This window comes from Tupaia chinensis, unplaced genomic scaffold, assembly GCF_000334495.1.
Source record: "Tupaia chinensis unplaced genomic scaffold, TupChi_1.0 Scaffold000078_1, whole genome shotgun sequence".
Lineage (NCBI taxonomy): Eukaryota > Metazoa > Chordata > Mammalia > Scandentia > Tupaiidae > Tupaia > Tupaia belangeri.
In genome coordinates this window covers 1,176,128-1,194,442 of record NW_006159539.1, presented here as the reverse complement: position 1 = coordinate 1,194,442, position 18,315 = coordinate 1,176,128, and the positions used below count along the sequence as shown (strand labels likewise).

The following is an 18,315-nucleotide window of genomic DNA, read 5'->3' as shown; positions in this document are numbered from 1 at the left end:
AAAGACTAGGTTTCATTCCTTTTTGAATCTTTTTTAAAAAATAATTATTAATTTAATTGTATTTATAATTATTATTATTCGATTTGACCAGAGAGAGAGAAAGTAAGCCACCAGGTCTAAGACACGAACCGCGGTCAGCCACGTGGGAGTCCAGTGCCTTAACACCACACCACCTGCTGGGCCCCTCCTTTTTGAATCATTAGCTCTAGCTAGGAGTCTAAAACATGCCAGGCGCTCAATAAATGCTTGCTGAATAGAACCCCACCTGCACAGCTTCATCACGTGCTTGCTTTTCTTCCTGTCTTCGCTGACGCTCCTCTTGTAACTCATTAAGCCTTTGTTCGTATTCCTTTAATTTTGATAAGACATCATGGCGCTTATTCTGGGCTTCAAGGGTATTTATAAAGGCAATTTCATTTACCTTAAAGAAACATAAAGAAAGTGAGGACCAGATCAAGATAATTCTAGGACATATCACAAAAATAAATTTAACAACAGTCTTTACATAGTAATATGAACCAGGGTTGACACACAGAGCAACAGCAACAACAAAAGAATAACTCGTGGATTTTTTCTTTAACTGCTCACTTCAAAATGGATAATAAGCCAGTGTACATAAATAACTAACCCACAGATCTCAGTTAAGAACTGATTAGAACTATTCCATGAAATCCTGCATGAAAACTTTCCAAACCTAGAGAGGCATTCGAGGATCCAGTCCTAGGAAATACAAAGGACCCCAAATAGAATCAACCCTAGAAGATCTTCTCCAAGACACATTATAGCCAGGTTGACCAAAACTGCAGACAAAGACAAGATACTAAGATTAGCAAGAGAAAAACATCAAGTTACCTACAAAGGACATCCCATCAGGCTAACAGCAGATCTCTCATCGAAACAATACGAGCGAGGAGAGAATGGGAAAATATATTCCAAGTGTTAAAAGAGAAGCAATTTCAGCCAAGAATACTGTACCCGGCAAGATTATCTTTCAGGTGGGAAGAAAAGACAAGAACATTCTCAGATAAACAAATCCTGAAAGAATTTACCAGCACCAGACCAGACCTCCAAGAAGTTCTCAAGGGTGTGCTGTATCAGGAAAACTAAACGCAGATACATGGAAATAAGAGTCCAAAAACTGAGAAAGTAGCTAACTTAATCATAGGGACAAGTCTGGAGTTGAATACTATATCCCAGAATTTAATCAGGAAAATTGAACCAGAACAGAAGATAAAAGTATATGAGACTGATAGGTTCATGCACCTACCATTTGAACAGAATCCTAACCTGTTTCCGGGCTTTAAGCAAAGTTCCTTGGCGGTTCTTTGATTTAAGTTAAAACTGGTTTTCTTAGTAGTAACGAGGGAACTCACCTTTGAAAGTAGTCAGGTTATGTAGGAAATTGTGTGATCAATGCAATGTGGGTGGGAAGGGAATGGAGGACAATTTTGGACACTAGAGGTGGTGTGTTTCAGGAAAAAAAATGTATCTATTCAATGACTGCAGTAGGATATGTAGCTCCAGTTAGGTGCTACTTTATAGGATGTGTAAAGTTAGACTTGTGCTCATGGAAATGTGTGTCATGTGTTTGCTAGGAGGGTATTCGGATTGACTAGGGTCTTTGGTGATTCAATAAAATGTGGGGGGGAAATGGTACAGAAAGCAAACATAGATAACAGAGACAGTGTGGGAGGAGAACAGGAGGTGACAGAGGGTAAAAGATAGGGAACCAAGGATGGGGGGAAAAAGCAAAACATACAGAAAACAAGAAATGGGAGATCATTTGCTAAGAATAACATATTTGTTGATGTGCTTGATTGAGACAATATACAGTGTACTCTAGATGGAAAATCTCATTTTGTATGCTGTAATGATGTACAGTGAATGAATGCAAATAAATAAATTGGGAAAAAAAAAAAGAACTGATTAGAAGTCTTTCACTGAAAATGTTTTTAAGTAAAAAATCAATTTAAGATTCCCACAGAGTCCATCTGATAAAGTTCCACTTGACACCACTGTAATTTGCAAGTATACAAATTAAGATTTAAATAGGTATGTTTGTGTGTTCTAATGAGTTTGAGAACATAAAACTTAAATCACTTTTCTTCAACATGCATGAACAAGTAACAGGGACCAGGTGCTGAACTATACTCAAACTTCACATATCCTGATTCCTAGCAGCCATGTTTTGCTAGCCAGGAATTTTTATGAGTAAAGTATAGCTAATGACATAGCTAATGACAAAGTCCCAAAAACCCACTGGGACCTAATCTCTCTTTCTTGAAAGCCAGAGGGAGGTATGATACAATGAAAATGGCAGAGTAGAAACAGGATGTTAACAGTTGACAATCTTTGACAGAAGCATAACCTCCAGGAATCCAGGCGGGATGGAGTTAAAGCTCTCTCAAGATCTTTTATCTTAGACAAGAGGTTTGCATACGGTCCTAACTAAACTCTCCCAATCTCCATGCCACGAGGCCACTTAGTACACCTATAAGCAGATTAATCTTGCTATTATCTTTCAGACTATACTTTCAAACTGCTTGGAAATAAAATTCAAGGAAAATTTATTCATATTTTATCAAGATTCATGTGTTAAGCATAATTAAGATTTTTAAAAAAGGAATGGGATCTCATGTACTAAGCAAAATAAAATAAAATGAAATTCAGAAGGAAGATAGTATACAAAAGTCAGGCTGAAAAAGCCCAAGCTGGAAGAACACCTAACCCAAGGGACAGCAGAAAACTCCCCATGCAAATCTGGTAACACTGAAGAAGCTAGTAAGAACATGAATATAAAGGGGCAAACAAACAAACAAAAAGATGATGAAACAACATGTTAAGATCCATCCATGCAGGCAAGAACTGAGACACTGTACACCATAAGCTGAGACCACATAAGAGGCTCAGGTTCGATTCCCAGTCCAGCACCACGGTGGTGTGTGCCCATAATCCCAGACTCAGAGCGGCTGAGGTGGGAGGATCCAGGTTGGCCTGGGCAACACAGCAACAACCTATTTTTAAAAAGAGCTGGGTGGGAGTAAGCAGATAGTATGGTGGTTAAAGCACTGGACTCCCACATGGCTGACCACAGTTCAAGTACCAAGCACAGAAGCTTGAAAATCATGCTGGGTGCATGTGTGGGCATGCCCAGAATCCCAAGAAGAAAGCAGAAGAGAAAGGGCTGCAATGTGGCCATTTCCCCTAGGGGGTGATTTCTCGCTTTCTTTCTCTCTATCTCTCTCTCACCATCTCTCTCTCTCTCTCACCATCGAGTACACATGCCCTGTGGCAAAAAAAAAAAAAAAAGAGCTGGGTGTGCTGGTGTGAGCCTGTAGTCCCAGCTGGGAGGCTGAGACACGAGGATCTTGATATGCAGCATGGCAAGACCTGATATTCGAAAACAAAACATAATATTAAAGGATGACGAGAGAACTGAGGAAACAAACTGAAGACGAAAGTAACACTAGTGCAGAATTAATTAAAATAGAAAAAGTCTGAAATAAAGATGGTGGAAACTCAAATTACCAAAAGACGAAAGGCTTGTGGTAATCAGCTAATACATATTTTACAAATGAAAATCAGTGGACAAATAAGCTTAACACTAGTGCAGAATTAATTAAAATAGAAAAAGTCTGAAATAAAGATGGTGGAAACTCAAATTACCAAAAGACGAAAGGCTTGTGGTAATCAGCTAATACATATTTTACAATGAAGGTCAGTGGACAGATAAGCTTAGAGTACGGAGAACTAGAGAAGACGAGCTAATGTAATGTCTATGCAGTCAAGAAAAGCAACAGAATACACTACATACAGGAAATATTCCCTGAAAGAAAGAATCAAATTTAAGAATGAAAGAGCCTACATTATTTCATGAAAAACTGACTTGAAAAATTAAGACTTTCCTTATTGGGACCAGCAGTTAGCGTAATGGCTATGTCGCTAGAGTCCCACGTAGTCGACCGCAGTTTGTGTCCAGACCCAGTGGCTTAAAACTCACGCAGGGCGCATGTGCGTGCGTGCCCAAGATCCTGAGAGGAGAATAGAGGAGAAGGGATTGCGGCGTGGCCATCCTCCCTGGGGGGTGATTTCTTGCTTTCTGTCTCTCTGTCTCTGTCTGTCTGTCTGGTGACCGCACAAGCCCTACAGCAAAAACCTCTCCAAAATATTAATAATAATAATAAGACTATCCTTATCAGATTATAAAACGTTAAAGAAGAACAACAAATTGTGAAGCTTCCAAGCAGTAAATGCAAGTCATCTACAAGAAAGAGAAAATTCAGTGTGCCCTCAGACTCCCCACAGAAATCACAGAAATAATTAATGCTGGAAGACAATAAAACAATGCCTGCAAGGCTCTGAAGGAAAGATACTGTGAATCATGAACTGGATCTCAGGCCAAGATATAATTCAAGTAGAAATGCCGCAGGCCTGACACACATAAGAACTCAAAGAATACAGCATGTATAAGGGTTCCCTGAAAAAATGACTTCCTAATAAAATCCTGCAAACCAAGAGATAAATCGAAACAAAGAACTCTTAAATAAAGGCTTGGTAAGTATTGAATTCATTTATATTTGTGAGAAAAATAAACTGAAGACTTCATAATTCCAAAGCAAATTATAAATATAATAAATTTTAACAATGTAAAAAATAATGAAACCATGAAAAATTGTTGTGGATTATGAAGATGGAAAGAAAGTGAGTACTAATTTACTAATCTCTTTTTGCAGGAACTTCTTCAAAGTTGTTAAAAATTAAAATGGAGTTGAACAAATAAAAACTCTCAATATGCTTCATAATTTTTTATAATTTTAAAAAATTTTAAGGGAGGGGCTCGTAGGTGACATAGTGGTTAAGGTGCTGGCCTCCCACGTGGCTGACCATGGTTGGAGTCTCAGATTTGGTGACTTGCTTTCTCTCTCTGGTGACACACGTGCCCTACAGCAAATTTTAAAAAATAATAATAATAAAATAAATAAATAATTCTTTTTTCTTTTTTTTTTTTGGAGAGGTTTTTGCTATAGGGAGCATGCACTCGCCAGAAAGAGACCGACAGACAGAGAGACAGAAAGCAAGAAATCACCCCCCCCCAGGGGGGGTGGCCATGCTACAATCCCTTCTCTATTCTCCTCTTGGGATCTTGGGCATACATGCACATATGCCTGGCGTGAGTTTAAGCCACCGGGTCCGGGACTCAACCCGCGGTTGACTACATGGGAGTCCAGCAACATAGCCATTATGCCAACTGCTGGTCCCGAAATAAATAATTCTTTAGAAAAAAAATCTTAAGAGAAATAATCCTGTCTGTGCTAAAGTAACATTACAAACTCAACAATTTCCTCTAGTTTACTTCTATTTCACTTCTTCTCCTAAAATGAAAGTAAAATAGATTTATAAATAGACGTATCATGTAGGGGCCACCAGGTGGCATGGTGGCTGATGTGCTGGACTCCTCCATGGCTGACTGAGATCTGAGTCCTGGACCTGGTGGCTTGCTTTCTTATTTTCCCCTTCTCTCTCTCTCTGAAGTAAATGAAAACAAAATTTCCAAGTCTAGGTTAATGGGAGACCAGTGTAACTGTCATCTGCAAAGCAGATTTCAGGAAGAGCACCTGGTCTGGAGTAAGGCCATGGTAAGCGCATGAGTTCCACTGAATATAACCCACCAAGCAACAGGCGATGCAGTCAAGAGCTTGGTTGGGAGAGTGGGGCCAGAGAGTAAGGTTTCAGAACTGCACAGAGAGGAGAGTCACAGCAACATTACTGACAGCTGCTGTGATACCAACGGGAAGTATAAGTAAAGTGGAGTCGGCTCCACGGTCTACTGGCTTTGGGAGCCACATCCCACACAGCCAACCACAATCCGAATCCCAGTCCTAGAGGCTTGAAAACCACGCCAAGCATGGCAGGATGAGAAATGAAGAAGGGATTGCTCAAGGACCACACTCCTGCTTGAGTTATCCCTCTCTTTCTCTCTGTCTCTGGGTCTACTGGCTTTGGGAGCCACATCCCACACAGCCAACCACAATCCGAATCCCAGTCCTAGAGGCTTGAAAACCACGCCAAGCATGGCAGGATGAGAAATGAAGAAGGGATTGCTCAAGGACCACACTCCTGCTTGAGTTATCCCTCTCTTTCTCTCTGTCTCTGGAAAAGTGCACGCAGCCTCTGGCAACTAAAAAAGAGAACAGTAAAGTAGATTTAAAGTAATTACATTTAAGCAACAAAACAAAGAAGGAAAGATAGTGAAGGATTGATTAGAAAGATATAAGTGAAATAAAGATGGATAGCAACTTCTTTGTCATTTATATCTCAATAGAGCTGAAAAACATATACGTGTGTTTCATAGGATTATTACAGGAATAAAGTAAGATACTGAGCGTAGTAAGTTTTAAATGAACCTCTACTCTGAAATGGAATACGTGATCAGCATTACTATTACTTTTTATCATTTACTTATTTATTCCACGATTGAGAAAGAGAGCCAGCATCACCAACGTGGTCTTGCCCCGGCAATCCGCACCATGCCTGTGCCTGGCACACTCAGGGAGGTCTCCAGATGTCAGCCTGGAACCTTCCCACAGGGTCATCCTCACAGAGCTTTGGGTTTCACCCAGCCCAATACCACTGTTCCGAGACAATATGGAAAGTTATTTTGGTAATCAGTTTGATGTTTCAACCACAAATAATATAATAGACCTTGGCTTCCTCCTCCTGTGCTTTTTTCACAATGGCTTGTAATTGCACCTCTCGTTTAAACTCAGCATGAAGTAATTTCTCTTCCATCATCCTCCGTCGTTGATCTAGTAACTCCTCCTTCCACTTTCGGACGTCCTTCTCCTACGTACAGTGAATTATCGCATCATTAATGTCAGAGTATACGATCATTTAACCAAAGTGCAAACAGGCAGATGGCTTGTGAAATATCCAGTCCGAACCTGGAAAGAGCTACAGGAGCGTGGCTACGGACCAAGGACGACATCAGAAACAGGACCCCTGAGTTCTTTATGTACCTGGCCACTCTCAAGCTGTGTCATGGGCGCAACCTTCCGGCCTGTGTCTTAGTATCTATAAAAAGGGAGCATGGGCCGGCCAGTGGCGTGGTAGCTGGGACCACTGGACGCCACGTGACATGACTGCCTCCATGGAGGCTCCCTCTCTCTCTTTCTCTCTGGAAAGTCACTGTGTCGTCTGGTAAAGATTAAAAAGAAAGAAAGGAGGGGCAGAATCCGTACTCATAGTACCTGGCCCATCGGGTTACTCTGAAGACTGGAGTAGTCGAGGCAGTCCCAGACTGTATCTGGCTCAGATACTGCTCCCCAGGAACATTTACTGTGTCTACTGCACTGAACCGTTGCCAATAGAATGTGTATTTCTTCCTTAAAAACCTCAGTGTCTGTACATACAACCCACATTCAAGAAAAACAAGAAGTGTTATCCCAGAGATTAAAACATGTAACAAGTCTGAAAAATCACTTTTCTTTAAAGACATTTAAAGCCTCAGTATATCATGACCTTCCTGACTCGGTCTCCCTGGGACCACAGGTGGAACGCCAGCAGGCTAGGCTCTTTTTTGGATGAGGCCTCATTACATTGCTTAAGTGAGCCCTGAGTTTATCATCCTCTTGCTTCAGCCTCCAGAGGTGCTGGGATTACAGCCACACTAGCCTTTAGCTTGGACCAGGAACCACATGTGGACACCCCTCCATGTGACCCCAGCCTATGGCACACATCTTAGCATGAAAAAGCACATCTATGTAAGAAGCACTATCTAAGGGCACAGAGAGGGTTTCATCTCCAGAATACAGACAAATACAAAAATAGCCTTTAATTCCTTAAAATAATGTCAAACCGGGCCAGCATGTGTAGTGGTAGTTAAGGCACTGAACTCCCACATGGCCAACCGTGGTTTGAGTCCTGGGCCCAGTGGCTTAAAAATCATGCCAGGAGTGTGTTCATACGTGCTCAGAATCCTGAGAGGGAAATGGAGAAGGGACTGTGGCATAGTCACCCCCCTTGGGGGGGGTGATATCTCAATTTCTCTCTCTCTCTCTCTCCAGCAAGTGCACACACCCTAAAGCAATGCCACACTGGCAAAATAAGACTTGCACTGTACTCTAAGAAATAAATTTCAGTACCAATGAGAAGAAAATCATAGAAAATCAGAAGCATTCTCAGTATGAATAAGAAAAATCATTTCAGTTCAACCTTATCTAAGTATTTCTGTGATAAACCACCTAAGGAACTATGAAGCAGATGCAGCACCCCTACCAGGAGTTAGAGGACAGGTCTCTAAAGTCTTGGTAACAAACCGTTGGCCATGTGACATTGGGAACAGTACTCACTCTCCCCTGGATTCGTCTCCACCACCCGTGGACTGGAGAGCCAGGCCTGCCCTGTGCACTGCAGGGTTACTGTGGAGATCAGAGGAGACCACAGAGGCCGGACAGAATTGGAAACAATAACCCATCAAACCAATGGAAGGCAGAGTTTGTAATTAAAGTGTGTAAAATGTGAAAAATCTAAAAAATGGATTCCATTTCTGAACTCTTCTAGCATATTATTTATATATGTAAATAAAGTTATGATGTGAAAAAAATTGGAAGGGACAGCTACATTTATGGGAAAATTAGTGAACCTCGAAACTCTTGTACAATTTAAGTAATCTATCATTTGTTGGCATGAATACTTGAAATCATATAGTGATAAAAGATATTATGTAAGTGTATTTGCTTCAAAAAATACAGTTCTAATATTGTTTTCCTGATCTCGATGAAGTATTTATCTGTGTTCTCTTGCAGTCTGATGACCATCTATAATTACTTTTAATTCTTTGTTGAGTGATTTGTAAATTTCCATTTGTTTGGATCAGTTACTAGAAATTTATTGTGTTCCTTGGCCATGTTGTGTTGTCCTAATTTTTCCCATTCCAGCTGATAATAAGCCCACCAAATTAAGACTACCATAATTTCCTATAAAGTAAAAACTCACCCTCTCTAACAATTTCTGAAGCTTTAATGTTTTCTCTTCACGTAATTTTTCCCTTAGCTGCTGTGCTTTCATTTGTTTTTCTTCATGTTTCTTCTTGGATTCTGCAATTGTTCTATTAATACAAAGAAAAGGATAAGAGACATAAATGTTTACATCAGGCCAAAAACAGTGTTCTTTAGATTTCAAGTCCTTGGAGTATACAAAACAAATTCCAGCCTAACATTTTAGGAAATTGCTGTCACTTTTCAATGGGTCTGAAACCTTCCCAAAGCAATGTGCCTAAAAAGGTCACGTAACAACTCTAATCATCAAAAGTAGCTGTTTTCTCTCCTGTGTAATATTTTAAATTAATTTTCTAAGGCAGACCTTTTACGAGATGGCGAGGAAAGCTTCTCGTGCATGTGAATCCCATGTCCTGGAGGTCGAGCAGGTTCTTCTTCCACGATATCCCCCCAGGACGTGTTTTGACGCCAAGATTCACGAGCTGTTCAGAAAAAACAAAACTGCTGTTATTGTTTAACGCTATAGTTCTATAAAACCAACAAGGAGAACAGACTTTTGAAAGCAACAGCATTCCTACTCCAAATCATTTATTTTATACAGAAACTCCACGCAATAAGAGGGTTTATTTTATTCCACTGTACCTACATACCAAACACACAGGCACACACAAACCAATACCTTCATAATCTGCAAGGACATCGTTCCAATCCATAGACATACCACAGAAAGACACACTCCCACTGCCCATGCTGGCCTGAAACATAATAAGGGAAATTGAAAAACAAACCTTTTAACACAATTACAACCTTAAAAAATGAACTATACATGAAATCATCCTACTTGTTAATTTATTGCATTCAAACAGGAGTTCAAAACCCTATAAAGGCTACATACCTTGTGTTAGTCACAGTAATTACAGAGTTAAATATGAAAGCCTGTACATTTTAAGTGCCTACTAGCAATCAACAGCAAAGATGAACCGAATAAATGTAAAAGGAGACAAACTGGCCTTACACTACTACTAAATAAATGCTAGCACGGGGAACACACACTCAAAGAGCTCAAGCTTGTTTGTTGGGCGTTAACATTTAACAGAGGTCAGCAATGGTGGTATGGGGCAGCACAATGCTCTGTGATACTGGGGTCACATGGGAAGGGCCTTGGTTTGTCTCCGGAGGTGTCCCTGTGCACACTGAGCACAGATGCGAGCCCCTGATCCTCGCTGGCTGAGGCTGGTATGGACTGTGGCATGAAGACTTTGCTGGGAATGCCTATGTCTGTGTCTCTGTCTCTTTCTCAGGAAGAATTCTGGATGTGAAAAATCTAAAAAATGGATTCCATTTCTGAACTCTTCTAGCATATTATTTATATATGTAAATAAAGTTATGATGTGAAAAAAATTGGAAGGGACAGCTACATTTATGGGAAAATTAGTGAACCTCGAAACTCTTGTACAATTTAAGTAATCTATCATTTGTTGGCATGAATACTTGAAATCATATAGTGATAAAAGATATTATGTAAGTGTATTTGCTTCAAAAAATACAGTTCTAATATTGTTTTCCTGATCTCGATGAAGTATTTATCTGTGTTCTCTTGCAGTCTGATGACCATCTATAATTACTTTTAATTCTTTGTTGAGTGATTTGTAAATTTCCATTTGTTTGGATCAGTTACTAGAAATTTATTGTGTTCCTTGGCCATGTTGTGTTGTCCTAATTTTTCCCATTCCAGCTGATAATAAGCCCACCAAATTAAGACTACCATAATTTCCTATAAAGTAAAAACTCACCCTCTCTAACAATTTCTGAAGCTTTAATGTTTTCTCTTCACGTAATTTTTCCCTTAGCTGCTGTGCTTTCATTTGTTTTTCTTCATGTTTCTTCTTGGATTCTGCAATTGTTCTATTAATACAAAGAAAAGGATAAGAGACATAAATGTTTACATCAGGCCAAAAACAGTGTTCTTTAGATTTCAAGTCCTTGGAGTATACAAAACAAATTCCAGCCTAACATTTTAGGAAATTGCTGTCACTTTTCAATGGGTCTGAAACCTTCCCAAAGCAATGTGCCTAAAAAGGTCACGTAACAACTCTAATCATCAAAAGTAGCTGTTTTCTCTCCTGTGTAATATTTTAAATTAATTTTCTAAGGCAGACCTTTTACGAGATGGCGAGGAAAGCTTCTCGTGCATGTGAATCCCATGTCCTGGAGGTCGAGCAGGTTCTTCTTCCACGATATCCCCCCAGGACGTGTTTTGACGCCAAGATTCACGAGCTGTTCAGAAAAAACAAAACTGCTGTTATTGTTTAACGCTATAGTTCTATAAAACCAACAAGGAGAACAGACTTTTGAAAGCAACAGCATTCCTACTCCAAATCATTTATTTTATACAGAAACTCCACGCAATAAGAGGGTTTATTTTATTCCACTGTACCTACATACCAAACACACAGGCACACACAAACCAATACCTTCATAATCTGCAAGGACATCGTTCCAATCCATAGACATACCACAGAAAGACACACTCCCACTGCCCATGCTGGCCTGAAACATAATAAGGGAAATTGAAAAACAAACCTTTTAACACAATTACAACCTTAAAAAATGAACTATACATGAAATCATCCTACTTGTTAATTTATTGCATTCAAACAGGAGTTCAAAACCCTATAAAGGCTACATACCTTGTGTTAGTCACAGTAATTACAGAGTTAAATATGAAAGCCTGTACATTTTAAGTGCCTACTAGCAATCAACAGCAAAGATGAACCGAATAAATGTAAAAGGAGACAAACTGGCCTTACACTACTACTAAATAAATGCTAGCACGGGGAACACACACTCAAAGAGCTCAAGCTTGTTTGTTGGGCGTTAACATTTAACAGAGGTCAGCAATGGTGGTATGGGGCAGCACAATGCTCTGTGATACTGGGGTCACATGGGAAGGGCCTTGGTTTGTCTCCGGAGGTGTCCCTGTGCACACTGAGCACAGATGCGAGCCCCTGATCCTCGCTGGCTGAGGCTGGTATGGACTGTGGCATGAAGACTTTGCTGGGAATGCCTATGTCTGTGTCTCTGTCTCTTTCTCAGGAAGAATTCTGGAGACACAGACTTGAAGACATTTTAATAGAAAAATATGTGAAATAGGGTGGGCAGGTGGTGAGAAGGTTAAGGCAGCTGGATCCCACCTGGTGGACTACAGGGTTCGAGTCCTGGACCTAGCAGCTTGAAAATCACACTGGGCATGTGTGCATGCATGCCCAAAATTCTGAGAAGAGAACGAAGGAAAAGGGACTGAGGCCATCCTTCCCGGGGAGGAGAGGGGAAGAGGAATATGTTTCACAGACGGGAGTGGGTTCTTACACGTTTTCCCTCTCTCACACTCTCTCTGTCTCTCTCCAGTGAGTGCGCATGCCCTACAGCAAATTTAAAAATAAACAAAAAATTAAAAAATAGAAAAAAATATGTGAAGCATTTATGGTTACTTTTATTCTTTAACAAATTCCTTACATCAACATAAATATCCTGAGCACTCAGTGACAGCAAGGCAATGTATAATTGGTTTTTGTAAGTGGAATAGAGTAAGTAGAATACCTTCACTTTTCTTCAGTCTCAACAAATTACAATTTAAGTAATGCTGAGTTCTTACATTCTGTGAGCTTCAATTCCTTGTTTTGTCAAATGAGAATAACAACTTCCAACTTGTCAACTGCATCATATATGAAAAATTTAGCAATGGCAAAGTGCTAAAAAAAGGTTTGCTACTGTGTACTGTGTAAGTCTAAATCACTTTTAGAATAATAATCTAGTGGGGCCCGCAGGTGGCATGATGGACACTCCCACATGGCTGACCAAGCCACCCAGACCTGGTGGCTTGCTTTTCCACTTTCTCTCTCTCTCTCTCTGTCTCTCTCTGGTCAAATTAAAATAAATTAATGAATAAATAAAAACAATTCTTTAAAAAAAAGAATAACAATCGTAGCTATAATCTTGGAGATGATTTTTAAATAAAGAATTTTAAGTAGAACTAGATGAACTCCATGTCTTTCTGGCCCTTATAATTTCATTTTTGAATATTAATTCGAATGATGATGTTAAAAATTCTAAAAGCTCACAGAAAAATCGCTGTCGTTGTCAGTTTCAATGTTAATGTCATTGTTTTCTTCAGCTTCGATTTCTCTAGTTAACTGTTCTTCTTCAGCAATTGCACTAGCAATGGCTTCTTCATTGGCTTTTTCTAGGCGATCTGCCAGCTCTTCTTTTTTAGCAAGGACTTCTGCCATGGACTAAAAAGTTAAAAACAAACAAAAGAAGAATTGTCACTGGACTAGGAAACTAAGTAATCACTTCTTTATTTTCCAATCACTTACCCCGATACTACATATAATGCAGCACTGATCTAGAACTCTAAAACCCGGGATCCAATATAGACTCGACCACTTCCTATTCTTAGATGTTTCTTGAAAACAAGGGGTGCATTTGGTATTCCATAAAACAGAGCATTAATAATACATGACTTACCTTCTTTACCAGGCTGCTGTATATGAGAAACTGTAAAGTTATATAAATAATAGGTACCATTAAAGACAAAGTGTGAATTTCATTAAAATGCCAAAAATCAAAACAGTTATAGATTAAATATGCTCACTACATATGGAATCAAATAGTACCCTATGATGGGAACAGGGAAGGAATATATGATACAATGGTGATTGTACTGTCTGACACATACACATGTGACTTAAAAATATGCACTGCGGGGAACAGCAGATGCCACAATGGTTAGGGCGTTGGACTCCCATGTAGTCAACTGTGGTTTGAGTCTCAGACCCAGTGGCTTAAAACATACCAGGCATGTGTGTGTGCGTGCCCAAAATCCTGAGAGGAGAATGGAGGAGAAGGGAATGCGGTGTGGCCATCCCTGTTGGGGGGTAAGTTCTCGCTTTTTGTCTCTCTGTCTCTGTCTCTCTGGCGAGCACATGCACACTATAGCAAAAATCTCTCTCCACAACAAAATATATATTCACAGCAAATATTACTATGCATGAGAATCCTTGTGTAATAAATTATCACATAATATGGGACGAGCAGATGGCATAATGGTAACACATGGATCGAAGAGAAAACAAATAGTAAGACAGCAGATGTAAATAAGCTATCAATAATAACATTACATGTAAAAACCTAAACACCCCAACTAGCAGGCAGACTGTCCAACTGGATAAAAACAAGACCCAACCGCGTACTTCCCATAAGAAAACTAGTTTAAATATAAGGATACAGACAGATTGCAAGTAAAAGATCCATAATAATCAAAAGCATGCTGAAGTATCAACATCAGGCCCAGAAGATTTCAGAGTGAAAAATACCACCAAGGATAAAGAAGGTCATTTCATAACAATGGAAAGGTCAATCAGTGCTAAATGTTTACAGACTAGACAGAGCCTCAAAATATACGAAGCAAAATCTGGGAAAACACATGAAGCGAAATCTGGGAGAACTGTATAAACAAGCAAACAAACCTAGTGAGGATGTCAAATGATACAACTCAGGAAAACAGCATGACAGTTTCTGAAAAGGCTAACCGTAGGGTTAATATGGCCCAACAATTACACACACACACACACACATATATTATAACAGAAATAAAAACATATCCACATAAAACTCTTTTATTTTTATTTTTTGTTTTTGCTGTAGGTTGAGAGAGAGAGAGAGAGAGAGAGAGAGAGGAGAGTAAGAAATCACCTCCGGGGAGGATGGCCACGCCACAATCCCTTCTCTTCCATTCCCCTCCCAGGATTTCAGCACACATGCACGTGCACTTGGCCTAATTTTGTAGCTGTGGGGTCTGGGACTCGAATGTGAAGGTGGCCATGTGGGATCCAGTGCCTTAACCTCCACCTCTTGCTGGTCCCGAGACAGTTTTGAAACTGAGTCCAGCAAACACCATTTCCCCACTGTCAGAACGCTCGATGCTGCACACAGGACTCTGTTACTCATACAGACTCTTAATCCTGGGCAAGAGAGCACTTCGTCAAATCACATACAAACAGAACGATTCTGAACAAGTTCACTCTTACAGCCCCACTTTCTTCCTCTACAAAACGAGAAGAATCTGAACTGTATCAAAAGACGACTTTAAGAAATACAGTGTTAAAATGAAATAACATGCATAAAAGACTTTATAAGAAACTGTCTTGTTAAATAGAAGGCAGCAAATCACACAGACTATTACTACTGACGTTTATGCCTGGAACGGACTCAGAACTCTGATAAGGTGCTCTGAGCAAGTGAGCAGCACTCACATTTGAAAGATCGGAAGGGTCCATTTCGCTTTCGATCCTCACTTTCTCTGCTGGCCACTTATCTCCCTTGGTTTGCAAAGGAGGTGTGTCAGCGTGCAGGGTAACCGAGACACACTCTGCGTCAACGTGAACGGCGGGGGTTTCAGCAGTTCGCGAAGTACAGTCCCGACGACTGCCAGAATTGTTGACATCATCCGATGTACTCACTGTAAACTAACAAAACATATTATAAAGTGAGTCAGGGATAGTAAAACATAAATATTCACCAACTGTACCACTCTAGAAGAACCGACTCTACTTCACCTACTGGCTGTGAAGCAGTATCGGAACGGATGACAAACTTACTTATCTTTTTTATGTGTTTCAAACGTTATAAAAGGAGAAATCTCATTAAGCAGCACAAATTGTATTTGCATGTCAACTACGCATTGGCTGGGTCTGAAGTACTCTAAAAAGGTGAGCAATACATACTATAGCTATGTTTTCTTTTAATAGAAAGAATCTTGGGGGGTATTTTATATTCTTCACAAAAGAAATTTAGTCACAATTTTAATACTTTGTCTTATACAACTCAAGATATTTACACGGTCTTTCTCAGACTAATAGCAAATGAGGTTATTCAGCACTTTAGAAAAAAATCCTAAAAGCTTTTGCTATAGGACGCATGCGCTCACTGAAGAGACAGACAGGAAGCAAGAAATCACCGCCCCCCCAGGGGCTGGCCGCTCCACAATCCCTTCTCTGTTCTCCTCTCGGGATTTTAGGCACACATGCACACACACGTACACATATCCCGTGTGAGTTCTAAGCCTCCGAGTTCAGGACTCGAATCACGGTTGACTATGTGGGAGTCCAGCAATGTAACCATTACGCCATTTGCTGGTCCCCCATCCTAAAGCCTTTTTATACCAAAATATATTTTGAAAGCATTCTACTCAAAAATATAAAACTTGTTCTTTCAGATAATATGAACATGACCTCAAAGTATCTTTGAGAAAAATGCACATCGTACAGAACACCAATTCTCAGATCTACGAGGAGAGAGGTCTATGTGCAGGTCCGAAGTGTGCGGTCCCCTGCATTCATGAACACTTCTCGTTTACACACCCTCCCTAGAGCCTTCTAGGAATACCTAACACAGCCCCAAAAGAAAGGTGAAAGTGATCTAAACAAACAAACAAACAAAAAACGAACAACAACAAACTGTAACACTGGCTTAGGCCAAATACATACCCATTTTTTAAAAAAACTTTCTGATTCAGTTAACAGAACGCAGCCTTTATTTTCACTTTCTAACAGAGTAAGCAAAGAATGGTACAATGTTTTTCAATTACACTCCAAATTAAAGAACCAAATTCAAAAACTGTAAATTTAAAACTCACTCACATCACTTCTTAAATAAATATTAGGTAAACACGGCAGTGACCATAAAACTCCCAGTTTGATTAATTATTTATACAAATATTAAACTTGGCCAAGTCTTATAAACTATTTTAAAAATTCTATTATTGGTCAGAACTTAAAGTATCTCAAAGTGTTGATTTTAGCATAAGCATTATTTAAATAGTATCGTATTGTTTATATTGCTATCAACATTATTTATATGTCAGTCATCATGGTTTATAATCATTTTATAATATTTATATTAGCATTACTGATATTTACAATATAGTTAACCCTGTTTATTAAAAACTCAGTACTGGGGCCAGCCGGTGGCATGGTGGTTAAGGTGCTGGACTCCCACATGGCAGAATGCGGTTCAAGTCCTGGACCTGGCAGCTTGCTTTCTGTCTGTCTGTCTGTCTGTCTGTCTCTCTCTCTCTCTGGTGATACATATGTCCTGTACAAGTTGAAAAGTGATAATCATAATTATAAATATTTTTAAAAAACTCAGTATCATTTTCATAACAAAATCAAAGCTCAATTATAAAGTAATATTGAGAAAAGATGTAGCTATTTTATTTTCAGAAAATGACAGTGGATAAAACAATACTACCCTCAACAAGGCAACCGTCAGCAGCTAACTTTTATACTGAAACGCTTTAGCAACCGTTTTTGTTTTGTTTTGTCTCTTTAAGGCTTTGGCCATAGGGCACATGTGTTTACCCAAAATCTCCAAGGGGAGAGTGAAGATGGGACTTTGGCGTGGCCATCTGCCCTGAGGGGTAATTTCTCACTCTTCCTCTCTCTCTCTCTCCAGCAAGCAAGCGCACATGACCTATGGCAAAAAACTTTATTAAAAAAAAAAAAAAAAAAAGAGTGATTTAGGGCCAAGTGCTGGCACAGTGGTGCTGCAACTGGAGCCCCATGGGGAAGGATCACGCCCTGGGACTCCCTAGGCAAGCCGGCTGAGACTGGAGGTGGGCAGTGGCAGGAAGGCCCTATTGGGCTGAGTCTGTCTGTCACTCTCTCATTTGTTTTTTAACATGTCACTGGGGACAGTTCCTCAGTCTGTTTGCGTTTCATGACAATGCTTTTAAAGAACACACTGCAGAGTTTTTGGTAGTGTCCTTTGCTTGCTTATTGTCTATAATTCGATTTAGCATACGCGTTTGGACAGGAATGAAGGGATTACCCTCAGTGCCACATCTAGAGGTGTATGACGTCACTGTTTAACAGCACCCAGGTTTGCTGTTAACTCTGATTACTTGGTTTAAGATGGTGTCTCTCTGCTTCCTGAGAAGTGATAATGAAGATGGTGATGAGCCAGCAGGTCTGGAGGTTAAGGCAGTGGAATCCCACACTTGTCCCACACTTCCACTCACAAGTGGAATTCCACAGACAAGTGTGAAATTTGGCAGCTTGAAAAACACGCAGGGTACACGTACATGCATGCCCAAAAGGCGAACGGAGAAGGGAGTGCAGAGTGGCCACCCCCCTGGGGTGATTTCTTACTTTCTCTTTTTTCTTTCTCTTTTACTACCAGTCTCTGGCAAGCACGCACCCTATAGCAAAAACTAAAAGGAAAAATAATAATAATAGTAATCCAAATCAATATGCTATGT

General features: G+C 39.9%; 1 protein-coding gene across 2 annotated transcripts in view; it reads right to left on the bottom strand.

The window, feature by feature from the left end:
- Window positions 1-18,315, bottom strand: part of SCAPER (S-phase cyclin A associated protein in the ER) — a 278,443-nt gene that overhangs the window by 202,850 nt on the left and 57,278 nt on the right. For both annotated transcript variants that reach the window (XM_006142594.3, XM_006142593.2), the window contains 7 exons: window positions 15,311-15,523; window positions 13,118-13,288; window positions 11,471-11,546; window positions 11,156-11,273; window positions 10,790-10,901; window positions 6,703-6,843; window positions 266-421 (listed from right to left, as the gene is read on the bottom strand). In XM_006142594.3, coding sequence (XP_006142656.1) covers window positions 266-421; window positions 6,703-6,843; window positions 10,790-10,901; window positions 11,156-11,273; window positions 11,471-11,546; window positions 13,118-13,288; window positions 15,311-15,523 — 987 coding nt within the window. The remainder of the gene's footprint in view (window positions 1-265; window positions 422-6,702; window positions 6,844-10,789; window positions 10,902-11,155; window positions 11,274-11,470; window positions 11,547-13,117; window positions 13,289-15,310; window positions 15,524-18,315) is intronic.